Consider the following 26,881-nt stretch of genomic DNA (forward strand, 5'->3'; position numbering starts at 1 on the left):
GAATACAAATCACAAATTATCAGTGTCAGCTATTTGTATTTAATTGCATGTATCAGGAAAGAAAGAAAGAAAGAAAGAAAGAAAGAAAGAAAGAAAAGGAAAGAAGCAAGGAAGGAAGAAATAAAAAGAAAAAGTAGCTCAAAAAATAGCTTATTTTATTCCCAGTTAGTAAGAAATCTGATGTCAACCAGTCTAGGGTTAGTATTTTGGCTCCAGATATTACCAGAATTTTAATTTTTTGTTTTTTTACACATTTGTACTTCCCGCTCCATAGATTAAAACCTTTGTCTTCTTCCTCATAACATAAGTAGAGGGTCTCCAGCTAACAGTCTCTTCCAGGCAGAACAAAGTAGGGAGACTGAAGGGCAAAAGTGTAAAAACTTGCTATGTTAGGCCTTTTGGAAAACTCAAGTAATGCCCATCATCTAGGATGATCTCCATGGACATTTTTAAGTCAAGAAGGCTGGGAAGGTACTGAATAATTGGGAACACTGTTCCCTCAAACTAAAACAAAAACAGAAAACACTATTATTTTCTATTAAAAAGAGAAGAATAAATATTGAATATTATGTAGGCTTTTTACAGTCTCTGACTCGACTCCCTTCAGACGAACTTTCTTCTTTATACTTTCATCCAGTTAAACAGGTTTTCATAACTACCTGGGTTCAGCATTCAACTGTCCCACTTATTAACATTGTGCCCTTAAGGATACTTACATGATATCTTTGGGGCTCTTTATTCATTTATAAAATAGGAATGAAGAGTAGAGTGTTTTCGCGTGATAGACTACAAGGGGCCACAATCGTTGACACTCTTTCACTGAGACATAGGCTCTCTCCCCTCCCTCTGAACATGAGTTGACCTGTGACTGCTTTGATCCATGGAACACATTGCAAATGACCCTCTTCCAGTCCCAGGACTAACCTTCAAGAAGACTGGCACCTTCTGCCTTGGGGGATTGGAGCCCCTATCTACCATATAAGAAGCCCTACTGCCCTGTTAGGGAGATCATGTGGACAGACCTTGAGACTAAGTGGAGGAAGAGAAGGGCTCGGTTGAGCTCAGTCTTCTAGATGTCCCTTACAAACTACCACACTTGGGAATAAATACATCTCAGATCCTGCAGACTGGCCCAGCTGTTAACCAGATATCACCACAGACTCTAGTTAACTCTGTAAGAGGCTAAGAAATCCACCAGGCAAGCTCTGCCCAAACTCCTGACCCACAGAATCATGAGATATTTTAAAGTAGTTGTTGGATTGGGGTGCCTGGGTGGTTCAGTCCGTTAAGCATCTGACTTTGACTCAGGTCATGATCTCCTGGTCTATGAGTTTAAGGCTTGCATCAGGCTCTGTGATGACAGCCCAGAGCATGGAACCTGCTTCAGATTCTGTCTCTCTCTCTGCCCCTCCCTTGCTCACGCTCTATCTCCCTATCTCAAAAATAAACATTTTAAAATGTAAAAAAATAAAATAGTTATTGGATTAAACTACTGAATTATGGGATAGTTTCATACCCAGAAATAGATGCTTAAGATTCTACCTCCTCCTTGGTATCAGAATTAAATATAATCATGAAGATAAAACTCGTAGCTTATGGTCTGGCACACAGCAAATGCCCAACATGTTTACCTTCTATATTATCCTCTAAGATCCCATACACCTGTCTGCAGAAGGACATTCCCCATCCAATGCAGATCTCTATCATGTGCCCACCACCTCAGAACTAAGTTGTCTAATTAGCCTCTTTAAGCTGATATTTTACTTTGATTCCACTATTTCATTACTCCTTCACTCTTCATGTGCTAATTTTTTTTTACTAAGACCTCAAGCTCTGTAAAATGGGGTTTATATTTTATTTGCTGTGTGTTAAAAACTGTATGGCATTGTAGAATAAATATGATCCCTGGAGCCAGGCAAATCTGGCTTGCATAACACTTTAGCCAATTAATGAATGGGAGGTTGAGCTTTCTAGTTTGAATTTTCCCCAAAGGAGACTCCAAGGAAAGCATTGGAGTATCATTACTTTATTTGGGAAGTGAAGAAAAACTGTGGCAGGCTGGGGGAGAAGATAAAAGCAGGAAGGAAACTGGGAATGTGTGCATTATCATCCCGACCAGAGGCCAACTAGAACTTGATCCTCCTGGGAAAACTCTAATAGAAAAAGGGGAACACACACCCCCACATCAGATTTATCCCAACTGGTGGCAAAGAGGTGGAATATTTATACACTAGCTCATGTTATCATTGACTGAGACTTTTCCCCAGCAGGCATTAAACCCCCGGCCTGCCTGGCCTGCTTAGTATAGGGGCAAAACATGAGTTAGTAGCCAGAGAAAATGCTCAGCAAAATGATTTCAGGTGATAGAAACTGTAAATGAGCTGGCATTAAAATGGACCAGGCAACTTACTGAACCTTAATTTCCCCATCTCTCAAATTAGGATAAAAATAACTCATCCGAAAAAGGATTATACTTTAGGAATATTATTCTTACACTCTGCGAGTATTAGGAGTAATGCTCCCAAAGTCCTGTCTTTGTGAAATTCACAGATACCACAGAATAAAGTTGGGTAAATAGCCGATATCAATAGATGATAGTTGCCTGGAACTCATTCAATTAAAAATAACAACACACAACTCTCTTTAAAGTAGTTACTCCAGTCATCCTGGAAACAGTGAAGATAACAGTGGAGATACTACTGTCTTAGTTTAAACCACTCAAATACTTTGATAAAAGCAAAACGCATATGCCGAGTCAATGGAAAAAAACCTTGTGTGAAATAATGATAATAGAAAGCACCTGCTGCCATTTTTATCCCAGCAATTATTGGCATTAGCAGTAACAGATAAGAGTATTTGCATTTTAATTTGATCAATAAACACCAGCCATATCATACAAGGGGCACTTCAGTCTATGACTGCAAAAATACCTCACACTACGATAAATATAATACCATGGCTTAGAAAAGAGCTCTCTAGATAGAGAAGACAAAATGGTGTATTTAAGAATTTCATCTCCTTCCTGATTAAAACCATCTCTGGCGTTGTATCACATTATAGAAAATCAAACAAACAAATAGTCCTGACTTTTCAGGATCTGGACCTGCCCACATCTCATCGCAGTATCACCGACTTTGTTCGTAGTGCCGCAGAACTACTTCTTTGCGAGGGGACACCTCCGCCAGAGAGTAAAGATATGTAAAAAAGAGAGCTACAAGGCATGGGGTTTCCCATCTGCAGAGTTTTCTTGCCAGCATGAATTTTACAGGACGTCTTCCTAGTGTTTCCAATTCAGATTCCCCTTCTGCAACGGTGCCTCCCTCTAGCATCGGAATATCAGCTAGTCACTGTGTGCTAAGCACCGTGGATGCAGATACATTGTGCACACATACTCTTACGCATACAATTATTTAGTCATCAAAACAATTCTGATAGTAATGGTTATTCCTACTTTCCAGATAGGTAACCCGAGGTCTAGATAAAATAAGGAAATGGCGAGGGTCTCAAGCAACCAGTATTTGAGCCAAGCTGGAGCCAAGCTTCAGGCTCGGCCTGTCCGATGTCAGAATTCATGTTCTCGTGTTGCACAATTTGTTCAAACTTCACTGTACGCGGCTCCTCGGACAAGTCCCTGCCTGATGATTAATAAACAGCTCACTCCCGAATGAGAGGTACAGACCTAGAAATACTATCTGTCAGTGTCTGTGGAAGCCCTGAACAGAGTGCTCATGACCACTGAGCTGTCCAAGGACAAGAGGTGAAAATCTGAATTCAGTGCTTTTCAATGTTGCTGGCATGTTAAAATGCAAGCTGCAATTGCTAATCACCTAGATGTGACTCGTAGAATTCTAGAGGTTTCGGCGTCAGAGCCCAGGGAAAGACATATGCGCTTACTTTAATTATTTGATATTTGAGGCTTAGGAGGATAAGATATGGTACTATGTTTGCCTGCTCCAGAATACACACAGGTAGGGTCCTCAGAAAAGCAAACAGCTTTTATTTTTTTTTAATTAAAAAAATACGTTTATTAGGCAAATCCTATGTGTAATACAGAATTTGGATATCAATTTCTCTTTTCAGGGTTATTTAAGGCTTTAAAATCAGAGGCAAATCTTTTTTTTTTTTAATCTTCCTTTGCCCCATATAAAAATTTTCACTTTTTCCTTTGTTGGTTTCTTTTTTTTTTAATGTTTATTTATTTTTGACAGAGAGAGAGACAGAGCATGAGCAGGGGAGGGGCAGAGAGAGAGAGAGGGAGACACAGAATCTGAAGCAGGCTCCAGGCTCTGAGCTGTCAGCACAGAGCCCAATGCAGGGCTCGAACCCACAAACTGTGAGATCATGACCTGAGCCGAAGTTGGACGCTCAACCGACTGGGCCACCCAGGTGCCCCTACTTTCATGGTTTCTGTCTATGTTCACATTGCAGGAGTCCTCTTTAAAGGCCTGGTTACAATTCAGGATTGCATCAATTTCCCCTGTTTGCCTAACCCTTGGGTATGATGGCTTTCCAAAGACAGCAATTCCACTCCTAAATATCTATCAAAGAAAACTGAAAACAGGTATTCTGTAGATACATGTACATGCATGTTCCCAGCAGCACTATTTGCAGCGGCCAAAAGGTGAAAATGGCCGAATATCCATCAGCAGATAAAGATACAAACAAGAGCAACATATCCATACAATGGAATACTATTAAATCACGAAAAGGAATTCATATTACAATGTTGCTGAGCCTCAAAAACTATGCTAGGTGAAAGCAAGCAAAGTAAGCAAGACACCAAAGGTTGTAAACTGTATGATTCTACTATGTGAAATATCCTGAATAGGTAAATCAATAGATACAGAAAGCAGATTAGGGCTTGCCTGGAGCAGGGGGGGAGGGGGCAATGAGGAGTGACTGCTAATTGGTTTAGGGTCCCCTTTACGGTGATTTTTGAGAACTGTATGTCAGTAATGGTTGCACAACATTGTGAATATACTAAATATTACTGAATTGTACCCTTTAAAATGGCTAATTATGTTATAGAATTTTATTTATTAAAAAAAATTATCGTTTATTCGTTTTTGAGAGACAGACAATGCAAGCAGGGGAGGGGCAGACAGAGAGGGAGACACAGCATCCAAAGCAGGCTCCAGGCTCCGAGCTGTCAGCCTAGAGCCCGATACAGAGCTCGAACTCATGAACCTTGAGATCATGACCTGAGCCAAAGTTGGCCACTTAACCCACTGAGCCATCCAGGCCCCCAGGAAGAATTTTATTTTGGTTAAAAAATACAAATAAAGAGAGGGTGCTACCATGGTCTATTGATATGTTTACTTGGCCAGGCTACAATCTACTGTTTCAAACACTAATCCAGGTGTTACTGTGAAGGTATTTCTTAGCTGTGAATGAAATCCATAATCAGTTGACTGGTTACCTTAGATAATCTTCGTGGGTCTGATTCAATCAGCTGCAAGGATTTAAGAGCAAAGTGGCGATTTAAGCTTTGCTGAAGAAGAAATTCCACTGTGCACAACCAATGCCTGAGCGTTTCAGCCTGCACCTCCCAGGGGCCCGCCCTGCAGACTTCCGAGCTCGTGCCCAGCGTCCATGCTCCTGTAAACCCACTCCATGCGAGAAGTCTCAATATAGTACCTCCTACAGTTAGGTTTACTGGCTGAACCCTGACTGATAGTGGGTTCTAAATTTGGAATATTTGGTATCCAAAAGCCTTCTGTTCTCTCTCAGCCAACTCTGTGGCAATCCCCTCAGAAAGACAGAAATCCTAAAGAAAGAGAAAATAGCTCGAAACAGTGTACTTTAGAACTTTAACTGCCCATAGTTCTTGGAGAAAAGGAAGGGCTACAATCCCGTGGGATTATGACAGGTAGGTGAGGGCAATGCCCACAACTGAGGTCACGGGTGCTCAATAGAAAAATGAAGGAAATACGAGGATTTTCCCCAGAGATAATGAGCCCCACCAGCATTCTTTGCCATCATGACTTTCAGAACCTCCCTCCTTCCCAGCAGGAGACTGGAAAAGTCTTGCTTGGGAAATACAGCTATCCCAGGAAGAGTGACCAGAAGACACAGTTGAGTTTCTCTAATTAAAGGCCCGGCTATATCCCTCAGTGTGGTTCCCAATCAACACATGCTCACCATGCATTCTTAAGTATGGGCAGAAAGGCCGGGATCACTAGAACTCTGAGGAAATCCTCTACTAGCAATGAAGGAGATCAAGTGACATAACAGAGAGAAAACAACTTGGGACAAAGTAACTACGCAGAGATAAGCACAACACAGGGACACACACATACACACATACACACACAGACTAATATACTCAGAGTAATAAGAAAAAACTCCATGTTGAAACCCCATATTAGTCTGCAAGAGCAAAGCTTCGCATGTATAAAAATTTCCATTCAGTGGCACGGGGAGGCTCAGTTGGTTGAGCCTCTGACTTCGGCTCAGGTCATGATCTCATGGTTCGTGGGTATGAGCCCCACATCAGGTTCTGTGCTGACAGCTCGGAGCCTGGAGCCTGCTTTGGATTCTGTGTCTCCCTCTCTCTCTCTGCAACTCCTCCGCCCATGCTTTGTCTCTCTCTCAAAAAAATAAACAAGTATTAAAAAAAAAAAAACATACCACTCAGACCTCAGGAGAACCGCTGTAGCAATAACCAAAGCCCCCACACCTTCTACTACATGGCAAAGTAACGTCCACAGGCCCCAAGATAAGGTGAACCCCTATTGGAATGTCAGATGTACACAAGCTTTCCCATCCGGAGACTAAGAGCAGCTCATGCTACGTGCATTTGACACCGATGTGCTTGCAAGGTGCCGCTAATGGAAAGACCCCACTGCTCGGCATAGCTAGAAATGATATGCTCATAAACAAGGTCCTGACCCTCCACCCAGGACAGAAGGGGAACAGTATCCTGGCTACAGATGGTTTACTTTGGATTCCTCCTTTCTCTGGGCTCCTAATGCCCTTAGAATCCAATTTCCATGAGTTAGAGATTAATCGTTGTGCAATTACTGCTTGTGTGCAGTTTTATGTCCCCACTCAGGCCACTGGATTTTCAAGGGCAGAAGCGACCTCACACCTTCTCCAGGCCTTTCTGCACACAGAGCTGCCGTGATCAGCACCACAGCAGGGGCTGGTAAAGTGCTAGTCAGGAGGCTGATTGGTTCATTGTCACTTCTTCTCCAGCCTTACTTGGGTCAGCCTATAATACACCTGCTGGGATGGTGACCTTTGGGCTTGGCTGGGACTGCAAAAAATGGGAGAGCTGGTTGCTCATGTGGCATCCAAACCCTGGAATCTGGTTCCACCAAACTATTCAAAACCCCTCAACTAAGCATGGCTCAGAGCGACTGACTGTCCAGGGTTGTCCAGGATCGTTTCAGTTTTAGCACTGATAATCCCTTGTCCCTAGCAATCCCCCAGTCTCCCGCAGACGAGAGTGGTTGTTCACCCTAGCACAGATTATAAAATCAGGAAGACGAACACAGGCGTTTTCCTCCTGCATTGAAAGCAAGCACTCTATCTGCCATACACTGATCAAAAGAACTGTATTGTAAAATACATATGGAGAGCCAACACGGCACAAAGGCATGTGCTGTGACATGGGTGTGATAAGAATATGGATAGCAAAAGTCCCTGCTTTCAAAGACCACAGGCTTCCCCAGGGAAACTGTACATATACAGATAAGAAATACAAGCCTGCGAATGGCGAGCTAACTCAGGATGGGGAGAGATATCTCGTGCAGAAGTGGACCGATGTGGATATCGCCACACTGAGAAGGGTCCAGGCTGGACTTTTCCACCATAATCCAGTCTGTGGCTCTTTGCCCTGTCCTTGAGGATCGGGATTTCACAAATGCAGAAGCAGCTGAGCAGGCCTGGAGTGCTGGCTTAAAAGGAGCATGTAATGTATCAGCTTTATAATCCATTGTGAGGGGTGCCTCAAGTTAGTAAGTCTGAGCTCAGGCCTCACCAGAATGGACTGATTCCCTCTGCAATGACTGGCCAATGCCACAACTGTGCTCCACTCCCCCCCCACTCTCGTGCTCCTTTCCAGTCCATCTTATACTTCTACCCATCTACCCAGTGAATTACCCAAATGCCCCAATTCCTACTTCATGAAGGTCACCTGCACCTGCTCCCCCGTCTTATTGCTGTCCCCTGGTCCAGACTCTTGTCCTTTCCTGCTTGGAGGGCGGACATCTACTTCCTGTTGCTAGCACTCCATCTTTGCCTTCTTCCTGCTGCCTTATTTGGTTTTACACCGCTCCTTCCCAGAATGCATCCCATCTGTTAAGACCACCTCTGTGCTTCAAGGGTAGAGTCAGGATGATGTCTTCTATGACACTGCTCTGAATCAGGCCAGCTGGAAATGGTCTCTCCCTGAAGAATCCTCAAGACACTTATCAAAATTACTCATATTGTAATCATTAAAAAAAAAACTATCTTACCTACATAGATTTGTGTTTGATCATTTTAGGAGCAATGATCCCTGGGCTACCCCTCTTTAAAATATTCTTAGTTTCACTTAAAATCTTGCCTTGTACAGATTAAGTGCTCAAAAGCTGTTCATTGAATTAATTACCCGGGAATAATGCTAGGGAGTAATCTTTAGAATTCTAAACATTTATATAACATTAATATTTTAAGAGTGGAATGCCCTGTGCAAAGCTTATATTCTATAGAAGTATTTTGGAAAAGGCAAGGAAATAGGAAAGCTAACACATACATCCAAGTCTTGGATAGATTCCAACAGGTAGTGATTCATTTTAAGGGATCAACATAAGACATTTTTAAGGTGGAAAATTGACTTATTTATCCTTCCCCCTGGGAAGCAGGCAATGCGACTCTTCCTCAAACCTAAGGTAGAGAACACTGGTGTATTAGCTACGGGTGTCAAGTCCTGATACTGATCAGTTGGGAATAATCCTTGTGGAAGTGAAATGGAAAAAAATGCAGGGATTCAGAGCAAATCTCTCCTAGAGGTGGATAGCCCATAATCACTCCTAAGTGTAAATGAACTTCATGCTATTTTAACCTGTTTTAATACTCCATTTATTATCCTTAATGGCATCTTCCAAAATAAAACCCATGGAGACTACGTGAGTAACCAGGGCCACACAACCCTCCCTGTGGCCCGACTTTCTCTCCTCTCCATGAGGCAACATCTAGAATTCTAATGCATGTCTGTTGCCCTTTTCTCTTTCAGCTTCTAACCAGGTGCGTGCTTCTGTCCCCAGCAGCATGGGAGAGGTAGCTGAGCGGCTGCTGCAGAGTTCATTACTCCATTACCCTGTCAACACTGACACTTATAACATTGTCCCAGATCCCCCAGGCCAAGGGTAAACAAGTCGATAGCAGTGCCATTGGCAAGGGAAAGTGATACCAGCTGAAGAAAATCAATAGGCAGGATGGTTGTATGATCTTATTAACAATAGCTGCTGTTTTCAAATACCACCATATGCCAGACCCTTTACACACATTCCCTCTTATCTTCATCACAAGTCAATACAGCAAGCATCACTACTACTTTACAGATGAGGAAACCGGGCTCAGAGAGGTGCAGTTAGTAGCGACACAGCTAATAAGTGACTGTTACAGGACTTAAGCCCCATGCTGTCTGATTCCAAACCTGTTAATTTTCCACCTCACGGCAAGGGACCACTGTAAGGAAGAAACAGAGTGTACAGGGAGGCTGGAGATCCCCCTCCAAGATCAAGCTACGGAAAACTGAGCAGTAAGGCACTGAGCCCTACAACTAATACATATCATCCATTGATTGTCCTTCAAGGAACACTTAATATGTGCCTCCTGATAGAGTAGCAAGGAAGTAAAACCATCAAGTCCCGTCTTGGGAACTTCATGACTCCCCCCATACTGTGAACGGGAGAGGGATGGAGATGGCGACAACCTTTTGAACGATCAGACTGGATCCCAAAATTTTAAGCATAGTTGATCCACTAATTCAGCTCAACTGCTGAGAATGTAAATGTGAATACTATCGGGTACATTTGGCTGGGTTTAACTCTTAATTCTTTTAAGATGAATTCATCAGAAACTAAGAACTGGCTATTTACCAAGCATCAACGAGAGTCAAGGTTATAGAATACCATATTCATTGATTCCCCACCCACCCCCCCACCGCCCGCCTGCAGGAAGACTGAAATGCAAGCCTTGTTACACTTCCCTCTTCCCTGGAAGATCTCTTTTATGTCTCTTTTATGTCTCTGGATGACATTAGAGTCTGGAGCCATTTTTCAAGAGAAAAGGTGTCGGTTTGGCTAACACGGCCTCTTATATCATCATCATCGTCATCATTACTACTATTATTGCAAACATTTATTGACCTTTTTTATGTCAGCATCACGCTAGTCACTTTATCTTCATTATAACCTAATCTTTCAAATAGGAACAGGCAGTATAATCATAATACATGCCTACTTCTAATTGAGAAAAGTAAAGCTGAGAAAGTTAAGTAATTTGCACAGGTCAGTGAGTCAGCACCGAATCGTGCCTGGAACCCAGGGCTGATCCCAAAGCCTGACTTATGATAAATATGCTACTCTGCTGCCATGATTAAAACCTGCCCCTACATTCTGCTTTTAAGCCCACAACACCTAAAGATGTGAGGCTTGAATTCAAGAGTCCTTAACAGAAAAGAAGAAGAAGAAGAAGAAGAAGAAGAAGAAGAAGAAGACATGTACACTTTCTGGAATATCTCATGCCATTCCTTAAAACCCAAAATATGGAAGGACCGATTGGGAGCATGAAATCTGGACTTACAGGGTCTGACTTTAAATACCAGGTCTGCCACTTGTTAAGTTTGTGATATGGGGCAAGTCGCTTAACCTCTGTGACTTAGTCTCATCTGTAAAACAGCAAACTCAACCTTCTTGAGTTGCTGTGAGGAAAAAAAAATGAGTTAACATAAGAACTGAGATCGAGCACAGAGAAGTATATTATTAATTATAAAAATAATTATTAATTAGTATATTATTGATTAGTGAGGAAAATGTAGTATTTACCATAGTCTAAAAGAGGCGCTCTGAACCCTTGAAAACTTTAATAAAACCAAGATCACTCTGAGTACTTTCCTTTGCAAGAGGAAGAATTTCTTTTAAGTTTTTTAATGTTTATTTATTTTTGAGAGAGAGACAGAGAGCGGGTAGGGGAGGAACACAGAGAGAGGGAGACACAGAATCCGAAGCAGGCTCCAGGCTCTAAGCTGTCAGCACAGAGCCTGATGCAGGACTCGAACCCATGAACCATGAGATCATGACCTAAGCCAAAGTCGGATGCTTAACCGACTGAACTACCCAGTCGCCCTGCAAGAGGAAGAGTTTTAAAGTAAGAGGGAACTTTATAACAGGGAGAGTCTGTTAATTTGATTGGAGTATCTATATGGCCTAGTAAACTGCATGGTCCATAACAACGCTCAGTTTTGTATGATAAAAATTGTTTGAACTTTTATTAATAACAATCATGTCAGGAGGCTTCTGGTAGACTCCAGGAAACATGCTTTGCTAACAAAGCTAGGCAAAGGTACTTCCTTGAAAGGGCCACCCCTCTTTCAAATAGATTAGAAACAGCTCCTCGGAGCTGAGGAAGGTCTACTTTTGGAAACAATGTATCTCAAATACCTTCCTTTCATTCATTTATTACCTACTAGTTTAGACAGAGCAAGCGATTGCATTGAACGAGTAACAAAGGGGCATGTGGTTCAAAGTGAATTTTTGCTCTTACAAGAAAGACTTGACTTTTTGCAGAGCAGCACAGAGCACGGAGTAGGTCTGGGTTCTTATCATGGATTCATTTCAAACACAAAATAAAATTGCATTTCAAATCAGAAGATAACACACATTCCTTTTGCATGAGGTGAAATGAAATCATCTGTGGAAATTCTCTATGGGGAATAAAGGCCATCCATTGTTTTCAAAAGAAACAGTAGCCAATTCTATATAGCCAAGTTGCAGTTCAATATTGGCTATCTTGAAAATACAAAAGATACAGTGTGCATATTTAAGAAATTGGTATGATTACTGCCATCTGATGTTTCGGGATGCTTGAAAGCACATCAGTCACTTCGTGAGATCAGATAAGTTAATGAATCTGAAATATCTTATGACTCAGAGAAACACTATCACTTAAAGAAATTTCTGGATGCAGTCTGAGACAATGATACACATTCTCAGAAGTCAGAAAAGGATTGTGGCTTGCAATCTTTCTATTCACTGAGGAACTAGGAATGAACAGACACTAAGTAAACATTTAAGAAACCTATGCTTTCAGAGTGAATGAATGAATGAGTGAATGGAATGAATACTTGCTTCAAAGTGAATACTTCCTCAAAGGAGTCTCTTGGGGAGCTATAAACTTGTCCCAAGGAAGGTAACATGCATGCATTTCCTTTTTAAATGTTTTTATGTATGTATGTATGTATGTATGTATGTATTTGAGAGAGGAGAGAGAACCAGTAGGGAGGCACAAAGAGAGATGGGGACAGAGGATCCAAAGCAGGCTCTGTGCTGAAGCACAGAGCTCAACACGGGGCTTGAAGTCACAAACCACGAGATCATGACATGCGCCAAAGTGGGACGCAGAACCTACTGAGCCCCCCCACCTCCTGGTAACATGCATATCTTAAAAGAGCATCTCTCTCAATTAATACCTTTTCTGTTGTGACGCATTAGGACTGTCAATGCCCACAAGCACCATACAGTTACCCAAATCGTGTGCAACTTCTAGCCTTTCCTGTGTAACCGAATCTCCTCTCTCCTGCTTCCACAAAGCAGAAAGCACCTATGAAAAAGGCAGGGGCATTATTCAATTATTGTTGATTTTTCCTCCTCACATTCCATCGCGCATTCTGGGAAGAGTACCTCGGCCTCCTTTTGAGAAGATACCATTTCCCTATTCTCAGCAAATGTGGTTAATACTGCGTTGACCCCTTCACCCCCTCTAGGGCCATAGCGGACTGCTTTGTATTCAGGAACGGCCACTCGGTGTATTCTAGTGACTTGGACATTGTAGTCATCTAGGATGGTCACCTGACACAAATTGATCCTTTGAGATTCAATCCAGGACTTTCTTTGGAAATTGTAGAAATCAAAGGCTTTCTACCAGAGGGGCTGAAATGGTAGTATTTGAGCCCAGGGTTGCTGAGTCTACCTTTGTTCCTCTTGAAATTATGCCTGAGAATGAAGCCCCAGAGAAATGTAACCAGAGTCAAAAGTGGAGCCAGAAACAGATAGAGTGACAAAGACTGAATCACGGTCACATCTGAGCTTCTGAATCCAGCTGTGCCTGAAGCAAAGCCTACACTCAGAACCCTCCATTTTTACCAACTATTATATTCTCCACTGTCACCGCCGCTTAGGCTGGTATGAACTCAACTTGCCCTTGAACGGCCCTAACCGATAGTGAGTGACACTCATATTTTCAGCCAACACCATGGTTCAGAACTGCTCACTCAGAACATGTCTGTGTGCCTTTTCGGAAGTTACCTTTATAGCTGCCTTTCCGGAGTCTTAAAACAGAACAAAACATCAGTTCTTTATGTTGCCACAATCTTAAACTGCTTAAACCAAGATTTATTGAGTGTGTGCTAAATGCCAAATGCTTTGTATACAGGGTCTCGCATAACCCGTACACAGCTCTGTGAATTCAATGAATCAAGTATCATCAGCCTCATTTTACGGATGAGGCACAGGAGACAGATTGGAAAACTCCCCCACGGTCACATGACAGCAATTACAGGACCAAACACATGTCACTTTGTCCCTAAAAAGCTGAGCTTCTTACTTTGTTAATTTGGATTCTCACTTTAATATCAACTGTACCAGATGAGTCATAAGGAGCCCCAACTGTACGAAATCAAAACAAAATGAAGGTGTATGCAGTCTTCCAAAATGAGTTCTTTGAAGCACCCACCTTTCATTTATATGCATAAATTCTGCTTTGCTTTCTAAAAATGGCAGCCATAATGCACTTCTACAATATGCTTGAGAGAAATTTACCGTAACACCAAGCAGGGCATTCATTCAACAATGGTCTGATGTTGCAGAAGACACACAGTAGGCTTAAAGTTCAAAAGTGAGGGATTTGGATGACGTCAAGAACCCTGCTCTATAGACACAATCAAAACCCACTTCATTTTAATAGACTAAAAGCATCTGTAGGTGCTCACAGCTAGCCCTGCAATTTCCAGATTAGCTCAGTTTTATGCAGGTTAAGAAGGAATTCTTTCAATTTCTATATGGCTTCTTAGGACCAAGTGAACTTTGAAGCTAGGTGGGCAAACAGGCATTAGAGCACAAGAATAATGTCTCTGCCAGGTGTGAGCTTTGAGCTTCGAAATCGGCAAATAGGCAGGGTATTAGCAAACGCTGTCTGCATAAACAAACAATCCTATAAGCGTGTCCTGAGTGCAAGTCTGTTATTATCTATGCAGAATCTGGTGGCTACAGTTTAAAGGCAGTGCTTTGATTTCTTTCCACTTAAACTTTCACATTTTCTCATATCTTAAAAAGGAGCTACTTCCTAAATCTGGAGTACAGTGAAGAAGGCTTTTCTCAGGGGGCACCCAGGTGGTTCAGGCAGTTGAGCATCTCACTCTTGATTTCAGCTCAGGTCATTATCCCAGGGTTGTAGGATTGAGCCCTGTGCCTGGCTCTGCACTGAGCACTGCTTAGGATTCTTCCTCTCCCTCTTCCCCTAGTCCCTGCTCACTCTCTCTCTAAAATAAAATAAAATAAGATGAGATAAAATAAAATAAAATAAAATAAAATAATAAAATAAAATAAAATAAAAAAGACTTTTTAAAGAGGTAAATAATAATTACAGTTCCTTAATTATTACTTGTACCCAAAATAGTTTTTTTAAATGTTACAATCCAATTTAATGACATATCCTGGTACAGCAAATTTGGGGAAACCTGGACCAGAAAAAAAAAATAATTAAAACAAAACCAAAACCAAAACAGTTTCTCTTAGAAGTGTAAAGATATTTAAAAAAAAATAATGTTTGTTTATATTTGAGAGACAGAGAGAGACAGAGCACAAGCAGGGGAGGGGCAGAGAGAGGGAGACAGAATCTGAAGCAGGGTCCAGGCTCCGAGCTGTCAGCACAGAGCCTGATGTGGGGCTTGAACCCAGGAACCACAAGATCATAAGCTGAGCTGAAGTCGGATGCTTAATCAAGTGAATCACCCAGATGCCCCGAGAAGGGTAAAGGTTTTTGAATTCCTAAATATGTCTGAATGTCCACACTCTCATGCCCAGGCCAAGTTGGAGAGAGACTTAGAAGTACAGAGATAAGTCACACTATTTGAACCTCAAGAAAGCATTTCTATATTTTCTAAAGAATGAAGCTATTTTCCAGAATGAGATGATACTGTCCAAAAGGATGAAATGTTTAAATACACACTTGTTTTTCCTTTTTTAATGTTAATTTCTCTTAAACCCATTGATGCAATAGTACCCAAGCTAAAAAAAGGTCTCCCTTAAAAGTCCAACGGTGTCAGTAAACTGAGGCATAAACCTAGCAACATTCCATGACTTCCCAGAGGTGAGCGCCTGCGATGCAGGTTTTAATGTCATGGACTAGTTCTTGCATCACAGGAATTCTCAGGAAAGTGTTTTACTCATCATGGTATAAATATAGCACATACCATGGAGCACCACGGTCGGTACAGATTATGTACTAAATCATTATCCTCTAGAATGGTCAATTGGTCCTTCCTCTTACAGAAAGAAAATGAAAACAACAACAACAACAACAAACAAACTTGTTCTTGTATCACAATGGAATGCTATTAGTGGCACTAAAGAAAACTGAGGCAATAGATTTATTACCTTGTTTGCTCTGGGTATCTACTCTGAAAAATGCTTGCACATCTTTGCTTTAGAGTTGAAAATGTCCAACAGAGTGCCAGGCTCTTCTAAAACTGTGGAGTAGGGTTTCATTTGTCATCACTGTCACTTACCCATTTCCACACCATCTCTACCCATACCCTCTACCCCTGCACCATGCTCTTTCTGATGCATTAGCCTTAATTCCAAAGAATAGCCACAATTAGTGTCCTTACTTAATGATGAAGCTTATGTTCACATCCTCTCCCTCACCACCAGCTAGAGACTTCTCATAGGCCAGAAGCATTGAAGTCAAATGGGAGTCCGGTCTGTCATAGCAATTTGGATGGGGAGAGAGACCAGAAGGCAGGAGTGTCCAACACTTAGCACAATGAAGAAACTTTACTGAGTATTATTTTTCAACCATAACCAAGCTCTTTCCAATCTTTCCTCACAAAGTATCCAAAACAAAATGAGAAAGTATCCCTCAGTGATTTAGTACCTTTATTTGAAGTTTCACCTTTTTAGTCTTATGTATTACGGGTTTAATTCAAAAGACAGGAAGACCACAGGAACATCCGACATGGTGACAAGATTAATGAGGGGATGCTGTTTAAACACGTGGATGTTTCCAGAGTTTCCACTGCACAAATCAGGTGCTATGAAAAACAACTTGAGTTTTGTCATCATTCAGCTCTAATTCTCTTTCCTCCCAAGGTTCTTCTTATTTGTTTGCAGTGAGGATTATATGACTCTAGATACATTTATGGAGCATAGAACATGTAGCATACTAGATATTCTAAAAAGTAATTCTGCTTCATTAATACCAACAAACATATCTTTACTATGTCACTGAGCTTGGGGAACAAAGAAGAATCCTAAGTTCTGGGGGGATGGGAGGACACAACCAAGTTGGTGAGCTATAAACCAACATTTGGGTTGTATCACGGAAAAATACCTGCACCATCCCGAAGAAGAACAGACATCTAAGCTTTGAGCCTTTGCCACGTGAAGACATTGAACCTGAGACTCTCACATGAAGCTTTAGTGACAAGTAGACTAGAAAAGAATATCACCTCACAGCAAAGGGAATACACATAAAACCTTCCCATTTCTACTGTGGCTCTCAATTGAAAACTAAGCAACAAAAGTAACAGTAGCATGACCTACTATGATATTAACAGGAGCAGCATTTCTGCTGATACTTTAGTCACAGGCTTGCTCCCATTCAGGCCTGCAGCTCAAATTTATAGTCACTCTCTTTTTTGAAAAAAAAAAAAAGTGAGAACTTGAAATATTCCTAAATTGGTAACACCTTCTGGCACCTGGCAGAAGAAAATACAAATCTTGCCTGGACAAAAGCTTCCCAATTTTTGATCAAGGTTCCAACACATTAATTTCAACAAAATATGCATGCATGTGCACACACACACACACATGAGAGAATGGGAATCATATGAAAAAAATAGGAAAACAATTACAGATTTAGACCCCTACATACTTCAGATATTGGGATTGCCAGAGGCAATATATATATATATATATATATATATATATATATGTTGGCTATTGAACAGAGCTATGTTCAATAGTTATTAACATAATAATTAAAGACAAAAATATAGGAACAAAAAAAAGAGTGAGAACAACAGACTAAATAAACAGATATGTTTGAAAAAGAACAAACATTATTTTTTGAAATAAAGACATAATTTATGAAAAATGTTTCATTGAATGGGTTTAATGAGATATTAGGGAGAGATGAAGAAAGAATTAGTGAATTTAAAGATAAAATTGAATACACTGCCCAGAATTCAAGATAGACAAAAAATAATACTTATTACAAAAGTATAGTAAGAAACATGAAGATAGAAAATCAAAGACTTATCTAGTGCAGGTCTAAAATAATTGAAGAGAGAGAATAAGAATGAAGCCCAATTTCATATGCTGAGAACTTCCGAGAACTAACCCATAGATATATGGGTAAATAGGACATATGAACCAGAACCTAACAGATACAAACAGGAAACAAACACATCGAATGAGATACTTAACAATAATAAATCTACACCCAGATGCAAGGTAATCAAACTACAAAACACCAAAATAAAAGAGATCATCTTAAAAGTAGCTTGTGGGTGTTGGGGCTCAGGGTGGTCAGAGCACTTTCAAAGGTGGGACAGACTGACAGCCACCTTTTCAACAGTAACAGTAAAAGACAGAAGACTGCAGGGATGTGCTGGTAAGGGTTTAAAACTTGCTCCCCAGCAGCAGAGAAGCCCTGTAGCATTTCTGATTTCCATGAACAGTCTGAGTTTAGCCAATTTCAGCCTGAACTGTAACATCACTGAATGCAAAATTGGGCACAAGATGTATCTAACAGGCTCTTAGGAGCTTGTGTGAGCTGGCTCCATCACATACCTAAATAATTCTTTCAATAACAGAGGGGAACTGCCCTTTATTATTGACTTGTATGTCTAGCAAAATTATCTTCCCAGAAAAAAAGGTGAAATAAAGTCCTTTATCAGATGAGGGGACACTTCTACAACATAAATTCATAAGGATGTACTTCAGAAAGAAGGAAATCAAACCTGTTAATACGTAGAAAGTTGGAGGAGTGAGGAACAAGTCAAATAGTGACTGCCTCGGTAAATCAAAAAAGTATCTACATAAAATAATTATTATTACAGGAGGTAGGATGGAAATGAGAAAACAAACAACCAACAAAATTCAATCTAGAAGTCAGTCAGTGTTGACTGCCTCCTTTGACTGCCATTTTGCAGACTAAAATTGACATTTCTCAGACCCAACTGCATTTGGGTTTCTGGACACATATTATGCTCTGGAAATTAAATAAGTTTATGGATTTGGAAGGCTGCAGTGAGAAAGGCATCATTTTTATGCTTTTTCAGCTGTTTCTATTGGCAAGCAAACTCATGGTTACATGCCATGTCTTCTACCATCACTTTTCAGAGATCTTTTCCCGCCTCCTGGGGAGGACTACTCCAGGACTGGGGCCTCAGTGGCCTCTGGACTCTAGCATCTCATCAGTGATGGCCTCAGAGTTAGCAGCTTCCCATAAATCCACTTGGGACGGCTGATGAGTCATTCCAAAAGACTGCAACAAGAATCTACCAACAATGGAAGGGGTGCTGCCATTATGCAAGCAACTCATTTCTGGGGTTAAATGCATTCCTATTTGAAATGCCTTAAAAGTTGTGGGGCGCCTGGGTGGCGCAGTCGGTTGAGCGTCCGACTTCAGCCAGGTCACGATCTCCCGGTCCGTGAGTTCGAGCCCCGCGTCAGGCTCTGGGCTCATGGCTAAGAGCCTGGAGCCTGTTTTCGACTCTGTGTCTCCCTCTCTCTCTGCCCCTCCCCCGTTCATGCTCTGTCTCTCTCTGTCCCAAAAATAAATAAAACGTTAAAAAAAAAAGAAAAAAAAAGTTGAATGAACAGAAAATAAGGAAGCAGAAACAAATCCAACCATACGAAAATGTAGAGAAGCTTACATTTGCCAATTTATAACACAAAGCTGGCCAGATTGGATAAAGTACAAAATTCAGCCTTGTGCTCTGCACACGATCACACAGAGGCTTAAAGTAAAAGGAAAATTAAGAGTATGCTTATCGTGATGAGCACGGAGAAAGGTACAGAATTGCTGAATGGTCACCTGTAAGGGATATAATACTATATGTTCACCATACTTGAGTTTAATAAAAAAAGGAAAAAGGAAAAAAAAGAAAGAAAAATTGAAAGGAAATACACGAGAAGGGACAGGCCATGCAAATACTAACTAAAGGAAAAGTGAATCAGCTATATTAATAATAGACAAAGTAGATTTAAGCACAGAGATACTTAATGTTAAAAAGACCACCTCAGTATGAAAAAAAATGTTCATCAAGTTATAAAAATTCCAATCTTACATGCACCTCATAAAGACACTCAAGGCATAGAAGATGAAATTTCACAGAATTTCCGGTAGAAAACAAAAGAAAATCCACCATTATGAGAGGAGATTTCAATCCTCTTTCAGTTGGTGGTGAATTAATAAAGGGACTGAGCATCTGAGCAATCCACTAATTGGGTAGGTCAAATCCTTAATTTTGGTAAGTAAACATTAAGAAAATATAAGTAAAAAACAAACATTGAGAATTAATTAATTAGAACATAAGTAAACATTATCTTACTTAATTTCTATGTTACTTTGCCTTACCCAGTATTCCATAAAGTAGGTATAAATGCCAGCTCTCAACCCTGCCACATATGCCTGAGCAACTCCCCTACCAGAAATCTCGGTTCTAGATCTTACCTATGGTGAGCCAGAGGCTCCAGATTTGAATCACTAACCTGCCTGATGGAAATTATTTGTTTCTTCATTTATTTCAACGAAGCCCACTGGAAAAGAAAGGATGAGAAAACAAACCTGTGACTTTGCCCAAGGTGAGTGACCGTATGGCCCTGAATTCGACTTCTGGGGAAAAGTTGTAACTGAGTCGCAGGTGCTGATCTACCTGCAGGAAAACAGAAGACAAACGTGCATCAGCAGAGGTCTGCACAGAAAGGGCAGAACACCCTCCCATCTGCAAAAAGTTTGGAAACACACACTGAGCAGACCCCTCTTTGGGATTTTTGTCTCTGGAGATGAGAAAAGTCTCGCTAATTCTCCCACAATGCACATAAAATACTTTTTTTCTTCCCTCTTGGTTAAATGAAGGCCTTCACACAAGTCTTCTCCCTGGGAAATTCTGTACAGCTTTTGACAGGTATTTATCTTCCCACTGAAATTTTCTCACCAAGTTCTTTGTTGCAAACAAGGAAACAAATGAAGCCTTCTTGGGAACGTGCTGTGCACGCCTGCCATTACACAGAAAGCCCACACTCATTCCCCAATTCCCCCTTTCTCCTCATTGGGTCTTTAGGGCCACCACTGCTCCCTTTGCTACAATAATTCTGACTTGGTCTCACTCAAGTGTGGACTGCGGGATTTTGCCCAGCAAATCTTTCAGGGTGACAGAAAGTTAGACAATGGGGAGGAGAGACTCACTGAACGGTCACCACCAACAGGAAGACCTCATAACCCCGCTTCATAGGGGTGAACAAAAGCCACCACTGGGATTTCCAGGACTTGTTTTGCACCATAATCCTTTAGGGGACTCTCCTTGTGTAATCCAGTTCCATCTCCTTCCCTGCCCCTCATTCTGAGGCAATGTTATCCATCCATTCTTACATTCTCAGCCTTTCTGGTCTAGTTTTCCCAGGATCTACGCTGCACATTCACATGATGCTGTGCCTACAAAGGATCCTTTTTATCTTACAGTTTCATGTGGAAGGAAAAGGAGACTAAGACCTCTGCAAGCTGTGTGCCCAGCCTCGCTCTTCCCTTGGGGAGCAGCTGACCCAGGGGTGGTACTCGATTCTCCCAGATCCCATGGCCACGACTATCCCTCCGCAAATGAACCCTCCTCCAGGAACCTCTAGGTCCTGCGGTGGTTTCCACTGTGAGAGAAGTCACCGGCTGTGACTGTGGCTCATGGTTACATGCTTTATTACTATTTCATTTGTGAAATTAGACTGGAATCATATTTGCTATTTATTGAACTCTTGGTATGTATGAGACATCATATTGAAGCGGCTTTCAAAATACATGCCTCCCTAGAATACCGTGAGATAGGCATTATTACCCCTGTTATACAGACTGAGGAGATGATGTCCTAGAGATCCATAACTTGGGCAGGGCCAGACAGTGTCACAAAGCAGTGTCCCACTGTCATGTGGCCCACCTGTCACTCTCTATGGGGTTTGCTTTCCTTGTCCATCCCTCTCTAGATAGGGATTGTAGACAATCACTGTCTGTTTAATTTCTGGCTTTCTACAAAACTCATTCAACAAATGTTTGAGTATCTACTATATGCCAAACACTGTTCTAAGTGCTCCCAGAGGCTACCTCCTCCAGGAAGCTTTCCTTGATGCCTTGGCTAGATCGGTTGACACTCTTTTCTGTCCTCATGGTGTCTTTTTTTTTCTGCCTCTAACTTTGCATTTAAAGTGTTGCATTATATTGGGGCGCCTGGGTGGCTCAGTCGGTTAAGCATCCAACTTCGGCTCAGGTCATGATTTCACGGCTGGTGAGTTCGAGCCCAACAATGGGCTCTGTGCTGACAGTGCAGAGCCTGGAGCCTGCTTCGGATGCTGTGTCTCCCTGGCTCTCTGCCCCACCCCTGCTTGCATTCTGTCTATCTCTGTCTCTCAAAAATGAATAAACATTAAAAAAAAATTAAGTGCTGCATTATAATGATCTGCTTCTCTCTCCCTCCTGGTCTCCCTAAACTGTTGCCTCTTTGAGAATTCATACATCTTACTGATATACGTTTTCTGTAGGACCTACTAGAGAAACTGGCAAAGTATCTCCTAACACAGGTTTGCCGAGTGAATGAATAAACATCCTGTATTGATCCCTTTTCTATCTTGAAGCTATGAGGACAGAGTCGGTCACAGCACCAGGATGTCTCTCACTGCCTGGCAGCTCCTTCACCTTTAGGTACAACATAGGGTTTTAGTCCCCACGGTCCCCATCCGTAGTCTGAATAATACCCATGGGTTCAGATTCAGTCCTTGCCTCTAGGAATGTTTTCTTCCTGCCCCACTTCAGAGCTCTCCCCTGCCTCTTCCACTGGCTAAAACTGCCCCCTCCAGCAGGTGCAGGGGGCCTCCCCTCATGTGCTCTTGTCCAGGTTGGAGAGGAGGTTAAAGTGGGTGGAATTTCCAGCTAAGTGGAGAAGGGTGGAAAGATTCGTAGCACTGAAGGTGGAGCTGAGATTGCCCTTGCTTCTGCCCCTCACCTCCTCCCCGGGCTCCCCAGGGTCAGCTTCCCATGCAAGTTGTCCCTAAACCTTGACAGGCCCATGCCCAGATGTCACACATGGGAGAGCTCACTGGTCAAGTACATGAGTCCTCCCTATCCTGCTGTTCTGCTTTGGGGAACTTACCTGGTGGTTAGCACTTAAACCAGATGACTAATGAAGGAGAGGCGGTGAATGACAATCAAAGGGGTTTTTCGGAAAAGATGAGTAATTGTAAAGGTTCAGAGAGGAAGGAAGATGGCTCACAGGATACCTGGGGCTCCTGGTGGACTATGGAGAGCTGGGGACGGGCTCCAGCCCTGACATGGGATGTGAGCACCTGAGCAGTAGTACTGGTTCAGCTGCTGGGTCACCGATTGGAAAAACAGCCAACTCATAGGACAGAAGCACACACGTAAAAAAGAGGGGTGCCCCACAGATACTTATTTTAGGGCTTCAGCAGTTATAATATGGGCTATTGGAATCATTGAGGGATTCAGTGGGAAATGCATTATTTCATCAGGCTTCCTTTTGTGCATTTTACAGTTTAGCATTGTGTTTGTGTTTCATTATAATTGGTGAGGTCCTAAGGGGTGAAGCATTGTAGTCCTTTAAAACAGTGGGATGTCTTAAGTTTGTCATCTGGACTACAGAGCCTTGTTGATCTCAGAATTGAGGATACCCAGTGGTCTTGTCAAGTTTTAAGTGAGATGGAAAAAGATGAAAATGGAGCCAACCTTTTCTGAGTACATCCTACATGCCAGGCTTCATGCTTGGTCTTTCAGCTATGTTCTTTCATCTAATCTTTATGAAAACTGAGCTTGGTTGCATTTGAACCCCACCCCCGCCTGTTTTTATTTTTCTTTTTTAGTACAGCAGTAGACTGAAGCTCAGAAAGGTGAGTTATAGTCTAAGATCACATAATGCACGTGGTGGAACAGGAATTTAACACTCAAGTTTGTCTCCCCGTAGCGACGCCTTGACCTTGAGATTTTCATCTCTCTAAGGAAGGAACTAACTACTGGATTTCAAAAGCGCCTGGCACCTCCTTCTTTACAGCTTGTTGAGCTGGCATTTTGGTAAGCTGGCTTAATCCGTTTAATGTCATGGATGCATTTTAAATAAGAACACTGAAGTTCACCTCCACTGCCAGGACATGCTGGTGGGCACCTATACCTTAAAAAAACACTAGCCAAATTATAATTCTCAAATCATCACCAGGGACACTTGCTCCTAATTTCAGGCCCAGTCCCCATGACCTCCTTCTTGGCATCACAAAGAAAGAGAAGAGGAGGAATAGCCACTCAGGGCCTGGGAGGACATGGAAGAATCTGTTTTTAGGTACAGGATGCCTCTGCTTGGTGGAGTATGGTGATGCCCGCCTGCCCTCTCTCTCAAACAGGTTCTGAGTAAGGCCTACACCCTGCTCCACATGGCCTAAGGGCAGGACTGGTGATGAGTAGGAGCCTACCTTTTTCTGTTTTCACTGAAGAGTTCCACACAGGGAGGAAGAAGAGATCTAGCTAGGGCAAGAGGGGTGGGGGTGACTGAGAGGCAGGTGTGTTGTGTTCCTGCATCAATAAACTGAGTCCAAGTTCAAAAAAAGTCTAGCTCTAGTTTTTTCTGCTTCCTCAGTGTCTTGGGAACCATATGTTATCAACCAATACATGCTTATTGTTGATTGTTAAACTGATTGGTAGAGATCCTCTTGATGGAGAAGAGAAGGAAATACCTTCTATTGTCCTCCCACTGACCTGTCTGCATCTTTCATTTGTGGAAAGAAATACAGGAAATATAAAAGGAAAAAGGAATCATATATACACATGCCCACCAGAATGTGCCCGTATGTTCCATCAGGACCCCAGTCAAGATATTCACACAAGAAATCTTTATTCCCATCCATTTGATCCTCCAATCTTGCCCCAGCCCGAACTTTCTCCAAAGATGTATCCCCCTATTTCAAGAATAAATTCTAAAGGTAAACTCATTAAATTATAATCACTCAAGGATTGTTTTCATACCATATATTTGCCAATTATTCCTGAACTTCTACTCAATCAAGCAAACTAATAGTCAACCTTGACTTCTCCCATAGCCCACACCCAAAAGGGCACACAATGCTACTGATGTTATTTTTCACATCTTTATCTCTGTGGTTCTGCCCACTGCACTAATTGAGGCCCTCATAATCTCTTTCTGGCTGGTCTCTATCTCATAATCAAATGTATATTTCCATGCAGTGACCACAGTGAACCCCCTGAAAATGAAAATCTAACCATGCTACATTCCATGACTAAAATCCTATGGGAAACCTTCTTCACAGGGTCAATTTGATCTCCCCCACATAGTACATTAAACCCTATGGAATTCATTCATTTCATTTAGAAATATTTATTGAGCACCTGCTTGACAAAGTGGGAGTTCTATGGTAATGAAAACAGAGAAAAATCCCTGTCCTCTAGGGGAGAGAGAGAGGACAAAAAATTAGATAAATAAATTATACTGAATGTTAGATAGTGTTCAAGCACTGCAGGATAGAAGTCAAGGGGCTAGGTTGTCCATATTAAATAAGGTGATCAAAAATGGCGTCATTAAGAATAGTTTTAAAAAAAATTTTAATGTTTATTTATTTTTGACAGAGAGAGAGACAGAGCATGAGCAGGGGAGGTGCAGAGAGAGAGGGAGACACAGAATCCGAAGCAGGCTCCATCCAAGCTCTGAGCTGTCAGCACAGAGTCTGACGCGGGGCTTGAACTCACGAATTGCAAGATCATGACCTGAGCCGAAGTCAGATGTTCAACTGACTGAGCCACCCAGGGGCCTAAGACTAAAGTTTTAATACAAACTCTCTGGCCACTGTGTTGAGAAAAGCTTGCAGGGGAACAAAAAGTGAAGCAAGGGCCTATCTGTCAATTAAGATGCAACTGTAAACTCTAATAATCCAAGGGAGAGATGAGAGTGGCTGGGGCAGGGTAGACGCTGTTGATCAACATGTTGTTGCATGTGAGAGAAGAGATATCTGAGATGACACCATAATGTTTAGACTGGGAAACTGCAAGCATGGAGCTGCCACAGACTGAGATGGGGAAGATTATGCCACGGACTGAGATGTGGTGAGTGTTTGGGGTTAAGATTCTCAGAAACTTAGCGTGAAATAGTAATGTTCAAGATGCACAATAGACACTCAAATAGATAGCCAAGCAGGCAGTGCTAGATCTGGAATTCATGGAAAGGTTTAGAGCTAGATACACCTTTGGAATTAATTCATCAGCATCCCAGCGCATTTGAAGTTGTCAGTCTGAATGAAATTAGACATGAAATGAGCGTAGACAGAAAAGAAGAGGAGTATGAAAATGAGTCCTGTGATGTTCCAGTTTGAATGATGATGGGAGGGCAAACAAAGAGAAAAGAAGGAGCAACCATCAGATGCAGTAGAAACAGCAGGTGAAAGCTGTGTCCTACAAGCCAAGTAAGAATGCGTGTCAAGATCAGAGGCAATTGCCGTGTCAAATGCCAACGAGAAGCCAAGTCAGGAAAAGATTGCTGGATTCTGTATGACCATTGGTGTCTTGAGAAGTATAATTTGACTCCAGCACAGGGAAAAATCCTTCTGTGATGTAGGTTTAAGAAAAAGGAAGGGAAACTCAGAAGACCAAGGAGGTAGACATTTCCAAGGACATGGGCAATAGACTGAAAGAGGAAACGGAGCAGTATATGAAGTCAGAGAAGACAGAGGTTTCCTCCCTCGATCTAGAGAGCGTTTTTTCTTATCATGTTGTATGCAAATTATTATTTTATTTATTATTGTAATTATGTTCTTAATGCAAGCAATCTTTGCATGTTTATGTTTTGGGGAGCCATCCAACAGAACGGGGAAATGTTGACAAGGGCGGGGAAGATATGAAGGCTGGAGTGATGTTCTTGAGTGGGGTCTGACACCTGGCCCACAGGTGGTGGGTCTGGCATGAGCTAGAATCATTGCTTGCTCATATTCACCCACATGAGGGAGATAGAGTGCCTGGACACCTATGCAGGAGGTGGGTAAATAGGGTGGAGAGAGTGTACGGGGGTATTCTCTTCTGGATGCTACATTTCTCACAAGAAAGAAGAAAAGAAAGTCATCTTTCACAAGGGAAGATGGGGTTGTAACTGTTGGGGTATAAGGAGAAAGAAGGAGGTTTT

At 41.9% G+C, this 26,881-nt stretch overlaps 1 protein-coding gene across 2 annotated transcripts in view; it reads right to left on the bottom strand.

Moving 5' to 3' along the window:
- CNTNAP5 (contactin associated protein family member 5) overlaps positions 1 to 26,881 on the bottom strand; it is an 804,456-nt gene that overhangs the window by 26,747 nt on the left and 750,828 nt on the right. For both annotated transcript variants that reach the window (XM_043576518.1, XM_043576517.1), the window contains exon 21: positions 20,284 to 20,371. In XM_043576518.1, the coding sequence (XP_043432453.1) occupies positions 20,284 to 20,371 (88 nt within the window). The remainder of the gene's footprint in view (positions 1 to 20,283; positions 20,372 to 26,881) is intronic.

The sequence above is a fragment of the Prionailurus bengalensis genome, chromosome C1, assembly GCF_016509475.1.
Source record: "Prionailurus bengalensis isolate Pbe53 chromosome C1, Fcat_Pben_1.1_paternal_pri, whole genome shotgun sequence".
In the NCBI taxonomy this organism is placed as follows: Eukaryota; Metazoa; Chordata; class Mammalia; order Carnivora; family Felidae; genus Prionailurus; species Prionailurus bengalensis.